The 23,520-nt window shown below is 43.2% G+C and overlaps 1 protein-coding gene across 7 annotated transcripts in view; it reads left to right on the plus strand.

Moving 5' to 3' along the window:
• The window catches only part of STK32B (serine/threonine kinase 32B), a 288,545-nt gene that overhangs the window by 171,018 nt on the left and 94,007 nt on the right, over positions 1 to 23,520 (plus strand). For all 7 annotated transcript variants that reach the window (XM_014576105.3, XM_075930748.1, XM_014576106.3 and 4 more), the window contains one exon: positions 21,510 to 21,547. In XM_014576105.3, coding sequence (XP_014431591.2) covers positions 21,510 to 21,547 — 38 coding nt within the window. The remainder of the gene's footprint in view (positions 1 to 21,509; positions 21,548 to 23,520) is intronic.

The following is a 23,520-nucleotide window of genomic DNA, read 5'->3' on the forward strand; positions in this document are numbered from 1 at the left end:
CCTTCTTGGCTACGAGGGCACACTGATGGCTCATATCCAGCTTCTCATCCACTGTAATCCCCAGGTCCTTTTCTGCAGAACTGCTACTTAGCCATTCGGTCCCCAGCCTGTAAGACTGCTTGGGATTCTTCCTTTCCAAGTGCAGGACTCTACACTTGTCCTTGTTGAACCTCATCGGATTTCTTTTGGCCCATTCCTCTAATCTGTCTAGGTCACTGTGGACCTTATCCCTGCCTTCCAGCATATCTGCCTCTCCCCCTAGCTTAGTGTCATCTGCTGATGGTGAAATCCATCCCCTCATCTAGGTCATTAATAAAAATGTTGAACAAAACTGGTCCTAGAACCGATCTTTGGGGCACTCTGCTAGAAACTGACCACCAACCTGACACTGAGCCGTTGATCACTCCCCATTGGGCCTGACGGTCTAGCCAGCTTTCTATCCATCTTATAGTCCATTTATCTAATCCATACTCCCTTAACTTGCTGGCAAGAATACTGTGGGAGACCGTATCAAAAGCTTTGCTAAAGTCAAGGTATATCACATCCAGGCTACGTCTAGACTGCAAGCCTCTTTCGAAAGAGGCTTTTTCGAAATATACTTTCAAAAAAGCCTCTTTCGAAAAAGAGAGCAGTCTGGATGCTCTCTTTCAAAAAAGCCCTGTTTGCATTCGAGAACGCCTTTTTTCAAAAGAGCACTTTCGGAAAAAGGCGTTCTTCCTCGTGAAATGAGGTTTTCTGCCATCGAAAGAAAAGCCGCGTTCTTTCGATTTAATTTCGAAAGAACGCGGCTGTAGTCTAGACGCAGGTGAAGTTTTTTCGAAAAAAGGCTACTTTTTTCGATAAAACCCTTGAGTCTGGACACAGCCCCACTGACTTTCCCATATCCACAGAGCCAGTTACCTCATCATAGAAGCTAATCAGATTGATCAGGCACGACTTACCCTTCATGAATCCATGTTGACTATTCCTGACCACTTTCCCCTCTTCCAAGTGCCTCAAAATGGATTCCCTGAGGATCCCCTCCATGATTTTTCCAGGCACTGAGGTAAGGATGACCAGTCTGTCGTTCCCTGGATTGTCCTTCTTCCCTTTTTTAAAGATGGGCACTACATTTGCCTTTTTCTAATCATCCTGGATCTCTCTCAATCTCCATGGCTACGTCTACACTGGCCCCTTTTCCGGAAGGGGCATGGTAATTTTTGAGATCGTAATAGGGAAATCCGCGGGGGATTTAAATATCCCCCGCGGCATTTAAATAAAAATGTCCGCCGCTTTTTTCCGGCTTTTAGAAAAGCCGGAAAAGAGCGTCTACACTGGCCCCGATCCTCCGGAAAAAGCGCCCTTTTCCGGAGGATCTTATTCCTACTTTTCCGGAGGATCGGGGCCAGTGTAGACGCTCTTTTCCGGCTTTTCTAAAAGCTGGAAAAAAGCGGCGGACATTTTTATTTAAATGCCGCGGGGGATATTTAAATCCCCCGCGGATTTCCCTATTACGATCTCAAAAATTACCATGCCCCTTCCGGAAAAGGGGCCAGTGTAGACGAGCCCCATGAGTTTTCAAAGATAATGGCCAAAGGTTCCGTAATGACATTTGCCAATTCCCTCAGAATCCTCAGATGTATTAAATCCAGACTCATGGATTTGTGTAAGTCTAGCTTTTCTAAATAGTTCCTAACTTGTTCTTTCCCCACCAAGGGCTGTCCACCTCCTTCCCATGCTGCATTGTCTAGTGCATTTGTCTGGGAGCTGACCTTGTCCATGAAGACAGAGGCAACGAAAGCATTCAGTACTTCAGCTTTTCCCACATCATCTGTCAGTAGGGGTATGTCTACACTACCCCCCTAGTTCGAACTAGGGGGGGTAATGTCATACGGAGTTGCAAATGAAGCCCGGGATTTGAATTTCCCGGGCTTCATTTGTATGAAGCCGGCTGGCGCCATTTTTAAATGCCGGCTAGTTCGGACTCCGTGCCGTGCAGCTACACGCGGCACGGACTAGCTAGTTTGGATTAGGCTTCCTATCCGAACTAGCTGTACGCCTCGTGGAATGCCTCGAGGTGTACAGCTAGTTCGGATAGGAAGCCTAATCCAAACTAGCTAGTCCGTGCCGCGTGTAGCCGCGCGGCACGGAGTCCGAACTAGCCGGCATTTAAAAATGGCGCCGGCTGGCTTCATACAAATGGAGCCTGGGAAATTCAAATCCCGGGCTTCATTTGCAACTCTGTATGACTACATTACCCCCCCTAGCTCGAACGAGGGGGTTGCGTAGACATACCCTAGGTTATCTCTCTCATCCAGTAAGGGCCCCACACACTCTCTGATCACCCTCTTACTGCTAACATGACTGCAGAAACCTTTCTTGTTATCCTTCACATCCCTTGCTAGCTGCAATTCCAGTTGCGCTTTCGCCTTCCTGAAAACTCCCCTACATTCTCGAGAAATATATATACTCCTCCCTAGTCATCTGTCCAATTTTCCACTTCTTGTAAGTTTCTTTTTTGTGTTTAAGCTCACCAAGGATTCCCCCAGTAAGCCAATCTGGTCACCTACCATATTTGCACTATGGCTCCATAGAAAGTGTTTCTTAGAGAATGGCCAAGATTTTCTAAAATGACTAGAGATTTTTGGATCTCTTCCATTTTTGGATGCCTAACCTGAGAGAGCATAAAGGGGCCCTGCTTTTCATCAGCTGGATCCAGGCCTGCTGATGGGAGGCAGTGGAAGGCCGGCAAGAAGGGAGGAGCCAATTGCCCAGGGCTGGGAGCTCCTGGCTGCTGTTACTGTTATTGTGGCAGTGGCAACATCTGGAGACCCCAGCCCCTTGAAATGCTGCCACGTGGAGTGCCATGCCTCATGGTCTGGGTAGCACTGAGGGCTGCCTGAGGGAGACGTGGCACTCTCCCAGTGGCACTAAGGGCTCCCTCGCTCTTGCCCCGCCTTTTCCAGAGGCACAGAGTATCCTCGCTGGGTGGATCCGCAGTGCTTTATAAAAATTAGGCACCTTTTTTAGATGTCTTGAGTTCAGCATTTGCTTTTGAAACTCTGTAACAGGATGCGAAAAAGGACCCGATAAATTAATGGAAGATAGGACTCTCAATGGCTGTTAGTCAGGATGGCCAGGGATACAAAAACATTCTCTGAAGTGACCCTACTCTCTATTAGCTGGAAGCTGGGAATGGGCAACAGGATAGATCGTTTGATGATTACCAATTCTGTTCATTCTCTCTGAAGCACCTCACGTAGGCCACTGTCGGAAGACTAGATGGACCTTTGTTCTGACTCAGTAAGGTCATACTTGTGTTCTTAAAATATTGGTCCATAATAGTTACCTGATTTACACCTGCTTTGTAGATCCTGTCTGACACCAAAATGTCTAACACAACACCCCCAGTGCTGTCCTGGCCATACTGGAGGATTCAGTCTTTCATTATTTGGTCAGCTTATTAGTACTAGCAGTGCTGAAACCTACACAGTGCCTTCCTCCTCCTGGGTGCTGAACACCCTCAACTCCCATTGAACACAATGGTAGCTGACAGTGCTCAACAGCACCTTGTGTTGTGATCAGCACTTTGCTGGATCAAGGCCTTGTTACAGTAGAAATGTTCCATGGGGCTGGCATTGTGTTGTATTACAAGCTCTATGGATTCATATAGACTGGCAAGATTTTGCGTAAAATCTTGCCGCCTGTCTACACTGGCTGCGAGTATTTGCGCAAGAACACTGACTTTGTACTGTACAAAATCAGTGGTTCTTGCGCAAATACTTTGACGCTTCCGCTCAGGGATAAGCCCTCTTGCACAAATATTCTTGTGCAAGAGGGCCAGTGTAGACAGGTAAGTTAATTTCTTGCGCAAGAAAGCCCGATGGCTAAAATGGCCATCGAAGCTTTCTTGTGCAAGAAAGCGTCTACACTGGCACGGATGCTTTTGCTCAAAAGATGTCTTTTGCGCAAAAGCATCCATGCCAGTGTAGACACTCTCTTGCACAAATATTTTTAATGGAAAAGTTTTTCCATTAAAAGTATTTGCGCGAAATCATGCCAGTCTAGTCGCAGCCTATTTGTTTTTGCTGCTTTGATGCAAAGTTTAATCAAATCCCCAATAAAATCATAGGCTCTTTTTGCACAAGAAACCCCTGTAGAGCATCACACATGCCTTTTTATGCAAGAGCTGTTGCACAAAAAGGAATTATTCCTTGTGGGAAGAGGAATAAATCTACTCTCCAAAGCCCTTTGTCCTGTCAATTTACTGCTTGGGTTTTTTTGTGCAAAAACGTGCTTGAGGTGTGGACGCTTCACTGGTTTTTGCGCAAAAACCTTGTAGTATAGACATAGCCTTATTGGGTCTGCAAACAAAAATGATAGAAATACAACACAACAGAATCTTTGTACGCATGCTGGAATCTATTTAAATGAAGTCAGCAGATGTAACAGTACCAGCCCAATGAAGAATAACAAAATAGTGCCGATCTATGCTTGTGAGAAAGACCAAGTACAGTGGTGACCCTTTCAAAATGACAATTGCTTTGTAATGAAATAAGTTTATCTGTTTCTCTAAGACAAAATCTGTTAGCTAAGACAAAATCAGTAAGTTTTTAAGGCTGACCACTATACATTGCAAATGTAGATATTACTACTGCCACCTATTGATGAAAGTAGAGAATTGAAAGTGTTTTTGCTACTCCACATTTTTCCAAATAAAAATGAGAGAAAAATAGCTAATGATATTTGTTTGAATTCTTTACAGTCAAGATATTCCTACATTAGTGTGGGTTTTAAGAGATGCTTTTTATCTGAGTTGCATTTTTGTAAAAGTAAGGGAGTTTGAAAATTGGTTCCTATCACATGTAAATACTGGATAAAGATACGAGTTTCACAAAGAGGTTACATTAAGCCTAGAGAAGGGCCATCTCCAAAGTCCATGGAAGTTGATAGAAATCTCCCATCATTCCACTATCACTGGTTCTAGGCTATTGGAGGTAGCAGCATGTTAGCTGTCTCACTGATGGAGTATCTGAAGCAAAATGCAGGACAATGTAGCACTTTAAAGACTAACAAGACGGTTTATTAGATGATGAGCTTTCGTGGGCCAGACCCACTTCCTCCAGACTAACACGGCTACATCTCTACCACTATTCTACATGATGGAGTATCAGCATTCTTACTACTAACTTTGGTCAGATTACCATGCTAAAAATACAGTGCTCTGTCCAGTGCTCCCATATTGCCTTTACAATACAATGGTGGGCGATTTCCCAAAATAATTCAGAGTAGGCAAAGCCTAATGCAGTGTACCAATTTTGTCATGATTTCTAATACACTCACTAACCATTTAGAAAGAGTATAGAATAGACATTTTGGATTTCAGGCTGAGAAGGGTTCTTGTTTGTTCATTTGTTTTTAAAATAAGAGTCTTTAAGAAAAACCAAAAGGAATGTGGCTGAACTTCAGAATCCTAAAGCAGACTCATAAAAACTACTTCCCGATTTTGTGATAACATTCAGTACAATTACATTATGTATGTGCATTAGAAATGGTCTTCTTGCTCAGACCATACACTACATAGAAAAAGATCAGATGTGAGAGTGAACACGGATGGGGCAATGGAAGTCTCATCAAAGTGCTTCATGAGCACTTCCTATCATCTAATAAATATGGAAGTAATAATGACTTTGTATTTTATGTGAGAGCCACAGGGGTAATTACTGAAAAGATACTAACGGCTCTAAATGGAAGGAAAATCTCAAGCCCTAATAAAGACAAATAGGTCTTAGCATAAGTAACTTATGAGACAATACCATCATAAAATACCTGTGCATTTCTAAAGTGTAAAACAGAAATTTTATTCAGGATCAGGAATAAAATCTATAGACTTCTTTTGACTATAGTGTACAATATTCAGAAATGTTCCAGATTCTGATATTTTTATTCACTTTTCATTAAGGTAAAATGTCATTTAAAACCCAGTTAAAAATGGAAAATTTACTTGACTGAGGGCTACAAGAGTTGAACAACATAAAATGAATAATATGTGATTGAAGCAACCCATCTTTAGATTTGGAATGTTTATTGGGTCAAAATTCTTATAGGATGAAAACATGTTTTTACTACCACAGATACTTTACTGCTTACTACCACTGTCTAATAGTAATACCATTGTACAATACATTTTCTATGGTATACAATTTTACTCAAGTAGCTTAACAGAGTCTAAAAAGCTTTCTGAAAATATTTCTCTTACATGGTGGTGAAATTATCCTTCTAGCTCAGAGTCATACAACAGATGCTTTCAATTATTTTAGGTCTGAAATGGATTTTTTTTTAGGGAGGAGAGGAAGACCTGTATAAAACTTAAATAAATTTGGCACCAATTAATGGTAGACTTTTTGACATTTTGGATTTAGAATGAGATGCTGTAAGAGATTTCAAACTTTTTGTGTGGAATAGCCTCCAGACCAGGCCTGGACAAAATATGGCCTGTGGGCTAGATCCAGCCCACCAAGCCACCAGGTCCAGCCCGCAGCGGGGAGCCCCAGGTAGGTTCCCTTGCTTGTCCCCGGGCAGAAAAGCGGCTGCAGGGCTCCATTTCTGTTTTAAAACTAGAGGGGAGGGGAAAAGTTTCAGGAGCTGCCCCATCCTCAGCACAATCCCATTAGCCAGTTTCTGGCCAGAAACCAGCCAATGCGACGAGGAGTCCTGTGGCACCTTATAGACTAACTGAAGTGTAGGAGCATAAGCTTTCGTGGGCAAAGACCCACTTCGTCAGATGCATCTGACATGCATCTGACGAAGTGGGTCTTTGCCCACGAAAGCTTATGCTCCTACACTTCAGTTAGTCTATAAGGTGCCACAGGACTCCTCGTCGCTTTTGCAGATTCAGACTAACACGGCTACCCCTCTGATACTTGAAACCAGCCAATGTGAGCTGCTTGTTGGAATAACAGGCAGCCAAGAACCACGTCCCTTTTCCTTGGCCAGGCAAGCAGGCAGGCTGGCTGGGAAATGTTTTAAGCTCTGCAGGCAGGCAGGCTAGTTTGGCAGCTGGCTGGTAAGTCTCTTAGCCACAGCCTGATTCTGGCATGCCAGCCCTTTCCTGCCCCAACCCTCTGTTTCCCATTCAACATTCCCAAACCCTCTGTCCCCCTCTTACACCCATACTCCCTCCCAGATCTGGCACCCCAATCTCCTGCCCAAGATCACAATACCCTCCTACTCTAGGTAACACCTCAAGCCCCTGCACTCCAGTCCCCTGCCCTAGATCACTACCGCCTGCTTCATCCCAACTCCCTCCCAGACTCCAGTCTCCCTCCTGCACCCCAAGCCCTTATCTCAAGCTCCCTTCTGCACCTAACCTCCATCCCAGACCCCGCATCTCCTCCATTAATATCATGGAAGAGTGTGGCCCTCAATCACTTTCCAAAATCTTGGAGTGGCCCCCCTCTCAAAAATTATTGCCCACCCCTGCTCCAGACAATGAAGTTGGAAGGGACTAAGTTGATTAAACAAGTTCTTGCATCCTGTGCTGAGGCAATACCAATTTGGCTAACACCCTGCCTTAGCACAGCCCATGAATAGTGGTGTATCCCATATCTCAGGCTTCACCTGATATACAATGTCAGAAGCACACTGTATTTTGTAATCTGCTTTCCTTATTAACAGCATAGCTTAGATGTGTCGTACAGGTAATATTAATTTATTTTTAATTTGTTCAGAATTACACACATCAAATTAGCCTATTATGGTATGACAGGTAAGTGTGAAATATATCTTGGTGTGATTCAGTGTAAAATAGTAAAAGCTCCAGTCAGGTATCTTGGGTGTTGCATCAAACTGGTAGAGAAGAGCTAATCTGGAGTAATCTATTTTTTTAAGTGGATTAGAAATACACAGCAGGTTATTTGATTTATCTTTGCATGGCTTGAATTTGTCCTCCATAATTTCTTTCTTTCTTTACCTGGGCTTGCTTGCTTTCTTTCTTTCTTTCTTTCTTTCTTTCTTTCTTTCTTTCTTTCTTTCTTTCTTTCTTTCTTTCTTTCTTTCTTTCTTTCTTTCTTTCTTTCTTTCTTTCTTTCCTTTTTAATGGTAGCAGCTAACTTCTAGACATCTTGTGCTATTATTCAATCCAGACAGCTGCTCTTTGTACAGTGTTCTCTATATCCAAGACTACAACTTGTGCGTATGATTGGTCATTGCTATAGGGAATATTCTGACAAAGTGGAAACGTATAGGATCTGACAAAGAAATCATGTGGCACCTTGTAGATTAAGAGGCTGTTGATGGGGTTGTTTCTCTGTAATTTTGTACCATCTTTCTCCTAGGTGAAATAACAACTTCTATGGACTACTTTTCATTAAAAAAATTAATATAAAAAATTAGCTGTAAAAGAAATTAGCTGTAAAATTAAGAAAATAGAATGGATTAGACTATACTTTAAATGTACGGTGAATGCTGTCCTGGTTTTTCTCTGTTTATCCTGTATGACACAATATTAAATTAGCAGCATAGGTTTATTTTCATTAATTATATGTCACCACTTAAAAAAACACCTTATTGTTGTTTATGGAATATTGTATTAAAATAGTGATCTACCACTGAACATTCTAACAGCTTATCAGCTGGGGCCTCTGTAAAGAAGCATGTGACCGGTGCCTAGCAGCAGGCAGCTATCCTAGGGTAATGTGGGATAAATTGTGAATCTTTGATTTAGGGAACAGCCTGCTTTTGTTTTTCTCTGTTTGGGGGTTCTTGTGTGTTAATGATTCTGACTTTTAGGAAATCAAGTAGTATTATGTTTAGGGTGACCACATTTCCCTATGCCCTATATGGGAAACCAAGGGAGGGTTGCTGGAGCTCGGGATTTTAACCCAAAGCGGGGGAGAGGCTGTTGGCAATCAAGGCTTCAGCCCCACAGAGGGTGTGGGGGAGCTGCCAGAGCTCAGGGGTTCATCCCTGCAGCAGCCGGGGGGGAGCCATCAGTGCTCAGGGCTCCACTCCCACAGTGCAGGGGTGAGGGAGGAGCTGCCGGTGCTTGGGGCTATAGCAGCTGAAGCTCCAATCTCCAACAGCTCCTTTGTCCACCTTGCAGCACTGCAGGTATGAAATTCAGCCCCACAACATGTGCTTGGGGCTCCAGCCCCACAGTGGAGGTGGGAGGAGGAAATGGATGGGGCAGGGGTGGGTCCCCCCACCCCCCCCCGTGGGAACCACCCAGGAACAGGTATTCAGTCCTGTGGCTGGGGTCATCTGAGAACAGGGCTGTGCTCCGCAGCCTGGGCTGCCTTTCAGTGGGGCTTCAGCCCCGCAGCCTTTCAATGGGGCTTCAGCCCCGCAGCGAGGGCCACCCAGGAACAGGGCTGACTCCGTGGTGGCAAAAGGGCTTCAGCTGTGAGGCAAGGGCCACAAGGGAATGGTACTGAACTCCATGGTCAGGGCCACCCAAGAACGGGGCTTCCACCCTGCAGCAAGCGTCATCTGCAGTGGTAAAGGGCTTCAGCTCCATGGGGGGGGGGGGGGGGTCCATGTGGGAACAGGGTCTGTAGCCAGTGGTGGGGGAGCCTCTGAAAGAGGTTTCAGACATGACGGGGAAGATGCTAATAGTTGGGGCTTCAGCCCCATGTTCCCCCCTTCTTTGGGGTGCACAGGGAGGGAAGACTCTACTGCCTGGTTTCTCCCTCGGCACCCTGCTAGACTCCACACTCCATGTGCTGGTGCCTGCTTTATCGCCAGCCACAAATAGGAGGCTACTGCAGCTGTGCTGACTGGGAAACTCACCTTTCTGTGTCTATGTAACCCACACACCTATGCTATGTCTATACTCGCGGCTTCTTGCGCAAGTAATATGCAAATGAGGCTAAGCGTGGAATATCGCTGAGCCTCATTTGCATACCTAATGAGCCACCATTTTTTTCAGACGAGGCTTTTGCGCAAGAAGGAGCATCTACATTGCCCCTTCTTGTGCAAGAAAAACCCTCTTGCACAATGCCGTTCTTCCTGAAAAGCAATAGGTGTAACGGCGTTGCACAAGAAGGTGTTTCTTGCGCAAGAAGGGGCAGTGTAGATGCTCCTTCTTGGGCAAGAGCCTCTTCTGAAAAAAATGGTGGCTCATTAGGTATGCAAATGAGGCTCAGCAATATTCCACGCTTAGCCTCATTTGCGTATTACTTGCGCAAGAAGCTGCGAGTGTAGACATAGCCCCCCAGTGTGTTTCACTGTCCCATTGTGGCATTTAGACCATAGCAACAGCTAAGAACAAGAGACCTCTACAATTGAGAGCTAGCTGGCTTTTAGCTCAGAGGGTAGAGGCTCCCTCTACTAAGCTCCAGAAGTCCCAGGTTCAAGTGCGCCTGGTGGTGGTTACATATACACTATGAACATACCAGTTAAAGCTTGGTTAAGGCTGAAACAATGCCTGCTAAAGCCAGTAGGAGTCTTTCCATTGATTTCAATGGACCTTGGATCAGGGCTTTATTGTGCATAAGACCATTTACTGTCAAGTTGCTGAAGGAGCGGAACACACACAGTGAGCCTACTTGAGAACAACCATTTTGAAAAGTTCATCAATCAAAAATTCCATAGATAGTGTCTTCCTATTGGAAATTACGTGCCTGTGAATTTTAGCAGTCTTGGAGGGGTTGAGTAGGAGGCCAAATAATTCCATTACAAGAAGAGATCACCTACTATAAGAATGCAAAACATCATCTAACATGCACGTTCATTTTTTGATCCACCTTCCTTTGATGAACCTAGTTTTGATAATTCTTTAGGTACATACCCATCCCCCTTTTGGGAACAAGACAGAGCAGTCCTATTGGGTGTGTGTGGGGACTGGGGCCAGCAGACTTGTGTGTGGTGTGGAACTCAGCTTTGAGTGCACAGGATGCAATGTGTGAGCAGGCCAAAGGGAATCTATAACAGTTGTTCCTGCCATCCCCTGCAGGGGGTATGGATGGAGAGCTGTAGAACCTATTCCAATGAGCAAGAGTAGGTTTTACAGTACAATTCAGTGGGTGTTTCTGGCCAGGTGTTTGAGGAAAGGGCCATGTCCCTTAGCTTTCTGCAAACCTGCCAAGACCCAATCAGGCCTAGATACTCAGGCTGGCCTCCAGAGGGAGTCTGCAGTAGAGCTTGTGCTGTCTCTTTACTAGCATGTTGGACTTTGCCCTTTGAAGAAGAGCAGCATTCTAGAATGACCTGCGAAAATAAACCTGCCAAAAGGAAGCTGTTAGAAGTGTGTCCTGGTGGCTTGGATACACATCCACTGATAAGTAGTCCATGAATTCTAATTCAAGCTCTAATTCAGACTCCAGCTGTGGTCTTGGGAATTTATGGCCAAATTTTCAAAATTTGCTTGTAATTTTGGGTGCTTCAATTTTGAGCTTCCAACCTGAGATAACTAGAAATACAGAGAACTCACTGTTTCCATTGTCTTTAGTTAGACTAGTGGGTGCTGAGTCCCTTAAAAATCTGGCCTGTAGGTGCCTTAAGTTGGATAACTCAAAATGGAAACACTTATCATTAAAGTCCACTTTTGCAAAAGTGATCCTTATGACCCATAAAGACTCAGATTTTGTTTCATAATATCATGTACCCTGGGGTTTCCTTTGTAAGTCTGCCCCCTGATTAGTGAAAAGCTTAATCCCCACCACTGACTTTCATTATCTATTCAGAGCTAATATATAATCCACATAAAAACCAAGGGGTTTTTTTGTAGCAGTGCTGACACAACCATAGTATAAGTCTTTAGAATTTAATGTTATAGCAACATGCTGTTAAAACATCTGTCAGATACAATTTGAACTTGCTTACACGCATCCTTGTCAGGATCACCTAGATTTCCAATGCATGGCAGACTGGAAATTTTGTTGAGAAAATCCCCAGGAAGTCATCAAGGAACAGAACCAGTGATCATGAGGCAGAAAACCGAAATAATATCTCCCAGATTTCTGCTGGAGCCATAGAAAGGGGTGGCAATTTTTAAACATGAGATAATAGACATTCTGAACTGTTTGCAAGTGCTGGCGGGAAGAGCTTCTTCAGGAATATCAGAAAATAGCTTAGTCTGGCAAGAGACAGCTGCCACCAAAAATAATTCTGTTCTCCAGAAAAAAAAATAGAAGGGAAATTATGTCATGAGTAGGAATTATGAACATACTGGAAAATGGCATCATGCAAGACAGGGGTAATTGCATGGTTGCTGCAGAATATGAAAGCAGGAAAAACAGATGGCCAATGTTAATTCTTTGGTTCCCTCAGGCTGAATAACAACATTATTAGTAATGAGTTTCAACAAAGTAAGAGGAGCCAGCAGCTGTATTATTGTAGAAGTGCTTAAGGTGCTTATATTTACCTTAGCTAATGGAATGGTAGCTGATAGTCCTTCTATTCATGGAAACGTCTGACCTGTTTCTTAATCTTACTGAGCTCTTTGTCTCAATTATGTCTTGTGATAGCTAGTTTCACAGGTCAATTATAAATTGTGTAAAAATGTTTACATCCTTGTATATAAAATTTTTTAAAAAAAATTTATTTGGTATCACCTTATTCTTGAATTATATGAGTGGAAATAGAAGTGTATTATTGTCCTTCTCTGTACTATGTATCAATTTATTTACCCCATTATGTTGCCTTTTACAAATCTTGTGTACGTTAGATAGATCTAGTCTATTTAATGTCTTTCCCTGGCTCTTATTTGCTTTGCCTTTCTCTGGATCTTTTCTATTGCTTCTATGTTCTTTCGGGGATAAGATTAACTTATTATTTGTAGAAAGGACATACCATTTGATGTATATTATAGTGTTACAATTTTTTCAGTATTATTTCTTTATCTTTGCTCAGTATGTCATAGCAGCCAAATAAGCAGATATTTGCAAGTAGCTACACACAGTGACACCAGGCTTCTCTCTAGAAGGCCTATGAATAGGTCAAACTGTTCCTTCTGATATCTTTTATCTTGCATTTGTCTACTCTCAGTTCCTTTTTATTACGGGGTGTTCTTGGCCTTTGCAGCTCCCCACAGGAAACCCCATGTTGTTAGTCTATGCTGTCCTTAAAAGGGAGGAACAAAGGAGGGCCTTCCAGGCCTGCCCACAGAGGCCAATCAGAGCCCATCAGCCTCAGAGAAAAGGAATTGCAGGTCCTGAGAAGTTCAGTTCCAGTCTGGGACTAGAGGGACAAGAAAGGGTATCCCTGTCTGGTCAAAGGAGCCTCAGGAAGAGCCAGAGTTTTGTTCTGGCTGAATTTGCTTAAGCTGACCAAGGCCTTATTTACACTGGCATACGGAAGTTAAATTTAGATTAATCAGCTAATCAAATAGTTGATGGAATTTGCATGAACTATTCAATTAGTCGATAAGTGCGCCTCCACCTTTGAAATGTAGCAAGAGCCCCAGAGGCTCTTGCTACATTTCAAAGGTAGAAGTGCGGCGAGGAGCACTGGGCCAGCAGGGACTCAAGCAGATCTCCGAGCTGGCCCCGAGCAACCTGCTTTTGAAATGTACAAGAGTCCCAGAGGGCTCTTGTACATTTCAAAAGCAAAGCACTGGAGAGCACAGGGCCAGCCACTGCTTGAGTTCCCCACTGCTGCTCCCTGCACAAGGCACCATTTCAGGCGTGTAGGGGGAACAGCATCCGTGCGCTCCAGGACATGGCTAGCTTTTCATCCCATTCCCTGGACACTAAGGGAGTGAAAGGAAAGTGCTTGCATTCCATGCATTCCTCTCACACTTGGCTGGTGAGCTCCCTTCACCAGCCAGGTCTGAGAGGCATGCATGGAATGCAAGCACTTTCCCCTCATTCCCTTAGCAACTGGGAAATGGGCTGAAAAGCTAATGCCCTCCCCCATGCACTCAAAATGGCGCCTTGTTCCTACAGAGCTTCCACCTTTGAAAGGTAGCAAGAGTCTGTGGGGACTGGAGCCAGGAGGAAGAAATTGTGGATGAGGGTGCAGATGCCTGTGTAACCCACATACCTTCTGGGTGTGGCTCTCTGTCCTATGTAGTTGCACTTAGACCATTTACAGGGAGAGAGAGAAAATGAGCCTGCTCTACAATCTGAGCTGAGAGCCAGCTATCTTTTTAGCGCAAGCTGTAGAGGCTTATGCATTAAGCTCCATAGGTCCCAGGTTCAGTTCCACCTGTTGGCATTACACCTGCAGTCAAGCAGGGCCGCATTATGACTTTTGTGGGCCCTAGACACTTTTGCCTTCATGGGCCCCTTCCTCCATAAAAACAAATATTAAAAATTATTTTTTATATAACTTTAAATACTTCAACATTTTATTTTATTTTCTGTTTTAGGCAAAATGTAATAGATTTTCATGGGCCCTAAAAGTTTCATTTTTTTCTGATGTGAGAAAAAAAATTAAACATTTTCTTCTACCCTAAAAGTTAATTTTTTTCTTCTGATTTTAAAAGAAATTAAAAAATTTTCGTGGGCCCCTAAAAGTATTGTGGGCAGTAGGCGCTGTGCCTACTGTGCCTAATGGATAAGTCAGCCCTGCAGTCAAGAGCTGTTTTCTAACCCAGAGGGGGCTAGCCTGTCACGCCATTGAAGGTTGGGGAAGCACAACAGCAGAGTCACGCCTGGTAAGTGGCTTTCATTTTCTGGCACCACTGAAGCGAGCTATTGGGGGCTGGAGGGTTGCAGAAATCAGTCTTGGGACTGAGTGCTCCTAGTACTGACTGAGAGCTAGTCAGATGCAGAACAGGGTGTTGATGGACTCTCTCACTTCATGGTAATCAGCCTCACAGATGTCATCAAAAGTGTCATGCAGCTGCTGGGCTATCTGCCTCCTCAGGTTCCTTGCCAGAGCTGCTATGTTCACTGTCCATTAAGGGTAACATTCCCACACCACTGTGCCATAAGGGAGGGGCTCATTGCTACACATAGGCTAGCAGCATATAGGTGAGGACAGAAGCCACAGTCTGGCAGAAGACTCCTGTCTCAGCGAAATATCTTCCAAGATGAACACAGCCTGCAGAAAATGTGTGGACATTATTATAGAGCCCCCCTGCTGTGTTAGCTCTCCCACAGACACACGTACTCAGACTACAGTAAGGCCCTGCAACAATGAAGTCTCCTTCCCCAGTGGTTTACTCACCATTTTGGGAGGCTTGTGTCTATAGCAGAGATGTTACAATGCATTTATTTAGGTAAACATGTAACCACTGTCTTCTGCTTCCCCAACCTCCAAATGGTGTGACAGGCGAGCCTCCTCTGGGTTAGGAAATATCTCTTGACTGCAGGTATTATGCCAACAGGTGGAACTGAACCTGGTACCTCTGGAGTTTACATGTGGGGTAGAAGGGAGTTTCCCAGGAGTCAGCACATGGGGAGATGGCTTTTAAGCTGGCTCCCCATGAACACCAGCTCCCACAAAGCTGCCTCCCTGCCCCCATGCTGTTGCCTCTGTATCCAGAAGACAGGATATTGGTTTAGATGGACTTTTGCTGTGACCCAGTATAGCCGTTCTTATGTTCTATCTGAATGGAGACAAAAGTCCATCTGAATGAAGTCTTTTCCAAAGCTCAGTGGTTCAGCATCCTGCCTTTGCCATTCATTCTTCCAGCCCAATAAGAGAAAAGGGCAGCATCTATATCAGGCTTCACACAGGCCATGCTAACCTTTACCAGACTCATGCCATCTGATTGATTTACTGGAGAAAAGTTTCTTCGGTCATCAACCATAAATGGCACAATAAAAAGGTAAGTAAAATGCACCATTTGATGTTTTTTAATATCATGTATTTGAATGAACACTTTCCAGTGCCCTAGATTTTGGGTGGTAAATCCATTGTTCTGCTCCTATCAACTGCTGACTTCCTGGTGAAAAGCCCTGTTTATTCACTACTCTCCAACATAAGGCAGAGGAAGAAGTTAAGAGAAAGGAAAGAATAGTGGAGACAGTAAGGGCTTGAAGCTAAGACCCTCGAGGTCAGCTTTAGTGGGCTATAAATCACAGCTTAGATGAGCTTGATCAGTGTGATGTGGGCAACATGATATGCTCTCTATACAGTGACTATCTTTACAGTGGGGATTCCATTTGCTGTCTTTCGTAGCAGAAGTTAATTGCTAATTTCTTTTTTGGAATCTTGGTAGGGTATTTTCTTTTTTGATTGTACTTATATTCTGAAGACAATACCAGTCTGACACTTTTTAGTGTCTAGACAGAGAACAAAGAGATGCAGCAATGGTTTCACAGGTAATGGCAAGCAAAAAAAGATCACACACACACCCCTTTTCTTCTGTTCTATACATGGCTGTGACAATCGAGCTGCTAGGATCAATCTGCTCTTTACAAGGAGATGCTGAGCAGCAATCAGTTCACACTGAGCAAAAAAGGTAGACGAAATGAACTCATGGAAACTGGTAAATGCTATCACACTGCTAATCAATGTATAGCAAATGGTTTGAAAGCAGTGCAAGGAATACACACAGTTCAACATCTGACTTAGTTTGTTTTTGGCTGATGTAATGGGATTTCTATTTTGGGCTAAGAACATAATAACATAAAAAGGGCCATACTGGGTCAGACAAAAGGTCCATGTAGCCCAGTATCCTGTCTGCTAACAGCGGCCAATACCAGATGCCTTAGAGGGAAGGATCACAATAGATAATCCTCACGTCATCCCTCCCCTGTCACCTGCAGAGAAACAGAGGCTAGGGACACTGTTCCTACTCATCCTGGCTAATGGCAATTGATGGACCTAACCTCCACGAATCTACCTAGCACATTTTTGAACCCTGTTAAAGTTCTAGTCTTCACTTTGTTCTCTGGGTGAGCTAGGGCCTCAGAGGTCCTGGATCCTTATTTGATCACTCCAGTTCATTTATATGGATATTCTTAACAGATGAAAAACCTTAAAATTAATGCACTGAATTTCATATGCTGCTATTCGAACACAAGTGCCAAAATGCAAAATACTATCTATCATAACACATAGGCTATGTCTAGACTACATGGCTCCGTCGACGGAGCCATGTAAAATAGTTTATTCGGCACAGTCAAAGAAGCGGGGATTTAAATAATCCCTGCTTCATTAAAATAAAAATGCCTGCCGTGCTGTGCCAGATCAGCTGATTGTCAGCACAGCGCGGTGGCCATTTTTATTTTAATGAAGTAGGGATTATTTAAATCCCCGCTTCTGTGACTATGCCTAATAAACTATTTTACATGGCTCCGTTGACGGAGCCATGTAATCTAGACGTGGCCATAGGGTGCCACATTTACGGCATTCAAGTTCAGGGAGGGAGTGGGAAGAGCGGCCATGTGAGGGACAGAGGGGAAGAGACTGGGAGGCTACAGAGCCCCATGGCCAAGGGCCAGAAGCATAGCCCCACGGCGGATGGGAGGGATCAGGCGTGCAGCCTAGCAGCTACAGGGTTTAGAGCCCTCTTGCAGGGCTCCCCTCCTGGTCCTCTGACATGGGGTTCTGACATCATACTCTCACTGAAGCAGTCTCTTGAAAAACAAATGATCTGGTGAAAATCTCTCTGAATGTATGAGTAAAGCATAGTGCAACAAATGAAATTGGTCATAAGTTGGAGAAGCCATTTGATTAGGCAACATAAATTCAGTATAAGTGAAAATCGTGTGTCTAGACGACATCCCTCTTTTGACAGAGAGATGTACATTAGACACTTCAAAATTGCAAATGAAGCCGGGATTTGAATTTCCCGCGCTTCATTTGCATAATCGCATCATGGCGCTCTTTCGAAAAAGTGCTATTTTGAAATTGAAACCGCAGTCTAGACATGGTACTTTGGAAAATAGAAGCCTTTTTTGAAACATCCTGTAAGAGGACTGTAGGGGGGGAGGTGCACAAGGGAAAATGCAGGGTGTTCTACAGAACCCCATGTCAGAGGACCAGGAGGGCTCTAAACCCTGTAGTTGCCAGGCTGCATGCCTGATCCCTGCCATCTGCCATGGGGCTATGCTTCTGGCCCTTGGCCATGGGGCTCTGTAGCCCCCCAGTCTCTTCCCTTGAGTGTCCCCCACATCACTGCTCTTCCCACTCTCTCCCTGAATTTGAATGCCATAAATGTGGTGCTCCAGAAGCTCTTGGAGGGTAGGAGAGGAGCTGCTGAGCACAGGGCTCAGCTTTCCCCTTAAGTGCTCCAGCCGGGAGCACTCACAGGGATGCCTTACCTCAGAACAGAAAACACAAAATAACTGGAGCAGGTGATATGGTAGGTCCCCTATGTGGGAAAATACCCCTGTCTACAGCATGTGTGGATCTGTAGGTATCACACATAAATCACTCTCTGAAGTAGTCTCAGATTAGCATAGATACAATATTATCATTTGACTGCTTCAGACTAATATAGCTACATCCGCCAAGTAGAGTACGTCAGTTGTGAGGCTATATACAGTGGGAACATTGGATTTGCCAGACTAGATCCAATTCCTGTAATGTAATATTTTGTATTTATATAATAAGTATTTAATGCTCATAGACCATTTCAAATATTTATCTTATGTTTAAAACTCACAAAAATTGAAATTTAAAAAGGATTGAGTTTATAATAACTGATCTCTTGGGTGTCTTTTTGCATTATGAAGCAGAATTCCAATTTTATTAGCTTTACAGAACTCTGATCCAATCATACTCTCACTGAAGCAATACTGAGTTTTGCCATTTATCTCAATAGGAGCAGGATCAACCCCTTGAGCTGTGGTTCCTTGAAATGAGAAATCGAGTTATGATTTTTTTAATTACATAACTAATGCTACTAAATCCTACTTCATTATTAAATAAAAAGCGATAGCCTGAAAAGACCTAAACAGAAGTATTTTCACTCACTTGAGAAGTGCAGGAACTGGCTTTCAGTATGAAAATATAGCAGTGAGAGAGAATATTTGGGTATGTATTATAACAACATATATGGTCTAAAATTATTTCAATTTATCAGTTACTTATTCCATATTTCCTGTTAATTTGGTGAATTTTGGGTATCTTTAATTAAGTAATGATTTGAGAATTAATATGTGTATATAATTTGATTAACAAAATGTAAGAATGAATGCTAAATTGGAAAAAGTAAAATAAAATTGGTTATGAGGCAACCTCAATCTGTGTACATTATTGTATCTTCACTGAAATCACCAAAGCTATGACAATTTGCAATAGAAGTTGAGGATTCACCCCAGGAGGCTTAAGTTTATCTAGAAGTCACAAAGTGGTAAATTTATTCTGACTGTGTGCCATTCTTGGGAGGCAAGTTTGATATTAATGGGTATATCCAGTGATGTCCTGTGACAATTTTAGCAAGGCACACAACAGTTCACTTGTATATTATAGATGGTCCAAAAAGGCATCCTCCCTACAGCATGAACTCACATGTATAGTGCATGTGAGATCACACTGAGCAGAGGTTTGTTCTCCGTGCGGACTGGAGAGTGTCATCTTACAATCTGGATTTGGCCAATAAATTGAAAGTTGGACTACACACAGCAGGACAAGCATGCAATGCATGCTAGGCATACAGAGTAGGTATATTTGATATAATTTAAACTGTGAATCCTTCAAACAGGTTCTTATCTATTTGCCAATCAAAATTTATACAAAATAAAATGTTATGGAGCTGTTTTGTGACAGTTCAATCAAAAATAAGTGTACTTTATAAAGTTAGAAATTTAAATAATTACTTAATACTGAAACAATACAATTTTGAATAGACTTTCCAGGCAGTAATTAAGAACCAAACCTTTTACACACATATTATATCCATGATTTCACTGAATGTTTCAAAGCTATTTCTTATTCTATCTGAAATTCGCTGTTACTACCTCAACTAAGTTGCAACGACAGTTTTAATTTGTTCGAGTTTTCAGGATACTCACCAAATGTTAAAGCAATGAAAATGTCTTTTGTAACTCTTCAGTGATCAAGCTTCTTTCTCTTGCCTTTCAATTTTGTGTGATACCACAGATCAGGCTGTGTAAAAAATTTCTAAGATGACACTAGTTTGGGGTTTTTTTGTTTTTTGCTTTTGTGGGAGGGGAAGGGGTTGGTTTTATTTTTGTTTTTGATGTATGCAGTTTCATTGGAAAAGTAATGTTCTGAAATTGTGTAATGAATTTTCCAGTTTCAGCACTTTAATCACCTGTTGACTCAATTTATATCTAGGCACCTCAGTTGAAACTTATTGGTGCACATTAGCATATTTTAAAGTCATTTATAGGTTTGATATAATCCCAATTTATATTTCCTGAGACATAGTTAATTTAAGAGTAATCAAGATGACACTTGGGTAAATGGAAACGTGTGTATGAAAGTCTTTATTACTTGTCAAGTAAAACTAGTTTATATATTATAGATACATTCTCCTACTCAGTTTGAGAGTTTGTAGTGGCTGCTTTCATAAGATGAGTAGAAACTTTAGTCCAAGGCATCTTGATTTCAAGATGGGATTATGGGGAGTTGAGCTTCTTTCTGCCTGTGCATCAGCATATTAAGACTCCAAACTCTAGTCATGCTGTTTCCATGGACCTTGAAGCTGAGACAACAGTTAAGGGGAGCCGTGCTAATGCAAATGCTTTTTTGTAGAGCCACTGGAACCCTGCCACCTAGCATAGCCACATTCCCTTTCCCACCACACACAACCATGTTCCCGTTATAGAATGATAGAATCCTAGTGCTGGAAGAGACCTCAGAAGGTCATCAAGTCCAGCCCCCTGCCCAAAGCAGGACCAATTCCAACTAAATCAACCCGGCCAGGGCTTTGTCAAGCCGAGACTCAAAAGCCTCTAAGGATGGAGATTCCACCACCTCCCTGGGTAACCCATTCCAGTACTTCATCACCCTCCTAGTGAAATAGTTTTTCCTAATATCTAACCTAGATCTTCCCCACTGTAACTTGAGACCATTGCTCCTTGTTCTGCCATCCGTCACTACTGTGAAGGGATTTTCTGCATCCTCTTTGGAACCTCCCTTCAGGAAGTTGAAGGCTGCTATCAAAAAGGCTGCTCCCTTCAATAATGTCCAACTCCCCTAACCCCTACTGCTCCATAGAGTAGGCAGCCATGTGAGGAATTATGGGGAGGGGTGGCAAGGGGTAGTTAGCAGGACTGTGTGACAGTGTAGGGAAAATTAATGGAGAGGAATCATCCCTGTCCCAAATTAATGTCCCATCCCTGTCCTCCTTGCTCAGTTATGTCAAATGCAGGCTCCCCAGGACAAACAGGAACCTCCATCTGAAAAAAAACCCCAACCTCTCCCTGCTCCCTGTTACAGAGAATAATTCACGTCATCACTAACCTACGTATTTCTGTGCTAGCCATGTGAAAGTAAAGCCATGTCAAATGGAAGCTAACTGAATCTGCTCTGCATGCACATTTTCTCAGGTCAGTAAAAGGACATCAATAGAGTCATTTGCCTTTGGGTAATATGTGTTTTTCTTTGGAAGTATAATAGTTTTACTGATGCTGCTCTCCTACACAGAAGAGAAATACTTTTAAATTTGCACATATCCCTTTGGTACTATATATAATGCACTTCCATTTTTTGTTTTACAGGGATATCAAACCTGACAACATACTGTTGGATGAGCATGGTGAGTTCTTATGATTATTTTATCTCCAGCATTTCAATTTCATGAGCTGCCCCAGTGGCTCTGTGATTAATGCTGCCTGAGTTCATCTGAGAGACCGGGCTCATGTGCCAAGTCTGGTCTTTCTCCACAGCAACATCTCTGTCAAGTTTGTCAGCTGTCTTGATAGGCTCCAAGAAATCCCCTCCAGCCATATGGTGGACTCCATCCAAACAATTAAGGTTCATGTATTCCCACATGTATTCTTTCCAATATGTCTGGCTACAAAAATTGTAAGATTACCTATTGTCATATGTCATCAGCTCTTCAGTTTTTGCAACAGTTTTTTCTCTCATTATAGAGAAGTCACAGGCTTGATGTTTGAGCTTTCATACTTAACTGGGCCAATTATGTGTTAAAACCTTCCATACAGCTTAGATTTATGCTTTAGCAATTCCTACAATGAGACTGTCAGGCCATTCAAAATGGCACTGCCGTCTGTCTCTATTTCCAGTATTGTCATATGTTTTGTTTCTATTGCATGTGTCATGACACTGAATGTTTTGGGCTTGTTTTTTAAAAGAATCAACTCCTGGAAACCCATAACTATGTGGAAGCCTCTACTTTTGTTTAAAAATAAAAGGAAGTCTTTAGTCCTCATGTTCAAAGAAAAATTAGAAAACTAGGATTGCCAACTTTCTATTTGAAGAAAACCAAAGACCCTTGATCCACTTCACCAATGTTCCCTCTAATGTGCAGAATAAAATGTTATGTGCACTGAGGCATGTGCAGATCTGCACCATCAGCAGAAATGACACCTAGCTGTGGTTGATCTGCTAATCTTCTGGGTGGCATTTGAATGCCTCCTGAGTGGCCACACAAGCTCACAGGGAATACTGCACTCTGCCTCTTCCCAAAGTTCTCCCCTTTCCATTGTTCACTCTCCCCCAACCTTGCTCATTTGCACATTATCACTAGGCTGAGGCAGTGGGTTTGGGGTATAGGCTCCAGGCAGCCAAACTGGGGTTGGGGAGGGGGTGGGGTACAAACTCTGGTCTGGGGTGTGGGCTCCAGAGTTGGGCAGAAATGAGGGGTTCAGGGTATGGAAGGTGGCACAAAGCTGGGGCAGGAGATTGGGGTGCAGGAGGGGGTTGGGGGTTCCCCTCTGAGTTGGGGCTGTAAATGCTCCATGTGTTGTTCCCAAGCACTGGCGCAGCTCCCATTGACCCAGAACTACAGCCAATGGGCACTGCAGGGATGGAACCGGGGGAGAGTGTGAAGCCCCAGGCACCAGTTCTGCCACTCCCGTTTTGCATTTGAACTGCAAAACAATAGGAGCAGCACAGGGGCAGCCCATGGAGCCTCTCTAGCCACCCCCTGGCTGTGTTTACACTGGACCCCTTTTCCGGAAAAGGGATGCAGATGAGACAAGTCGGAATTGCAAATGAAGCGGGGGATTTAAATATCCCCCGCTTCATTTGTATAAACATGGCTGCCGCTTTTTTCCGGCTCGTGGCTTTGCCTGAGAAAAGCGCCAGTCTAGACGGGATCTTTCGGAAAATAAAGCCTTTTCCAAAAGGTCCCTTATTCCTGATTTTAAGAGGATTTTAGGCACTTCCTTTTGGGTAGTTTAAAAATATGGGAAATGCCTTATTGAAAAAACTAATCACCCTTCATACAACCAGCTCACCAGTTTTGTGTGCATAATAGCAATAGATACAAGCACTTCAGAATACACAATAGAATGAAAAACTACATGGATTGCTGGAAGAATAATCTCCTCATTATTTCTTTGACAGATAAATATTAAGTTCTGTATCTCAAATGATAGCATCACCAGTGATTGTTCCTGTTAGAGTACCAGCATGATAGCCTGTCACAGAATATCTCTCGCATAATTCCCTCCTGGACTGATGCAAATATTTGATTTACAATTAAAATTGTCACTCTCATGCTTCATTGTTTTCTCTCTTCTTTTTATTCTGTGTATTTTTTGA

Source organism: Pelodiscus sinensis, chromosome 5 (assembly GCF_049634645.1).
Source record: "Pelodiscus sinensis isolate JC-2024 chromosome 5, ASM4963464v1, whole genome shotgun sequence".
Taxonomy (NCBI): Eukaryota; Metazoa; Chordata; order Testudines; family Trionychidae; genus Pelodiscus; species Pelodiscus sinensis.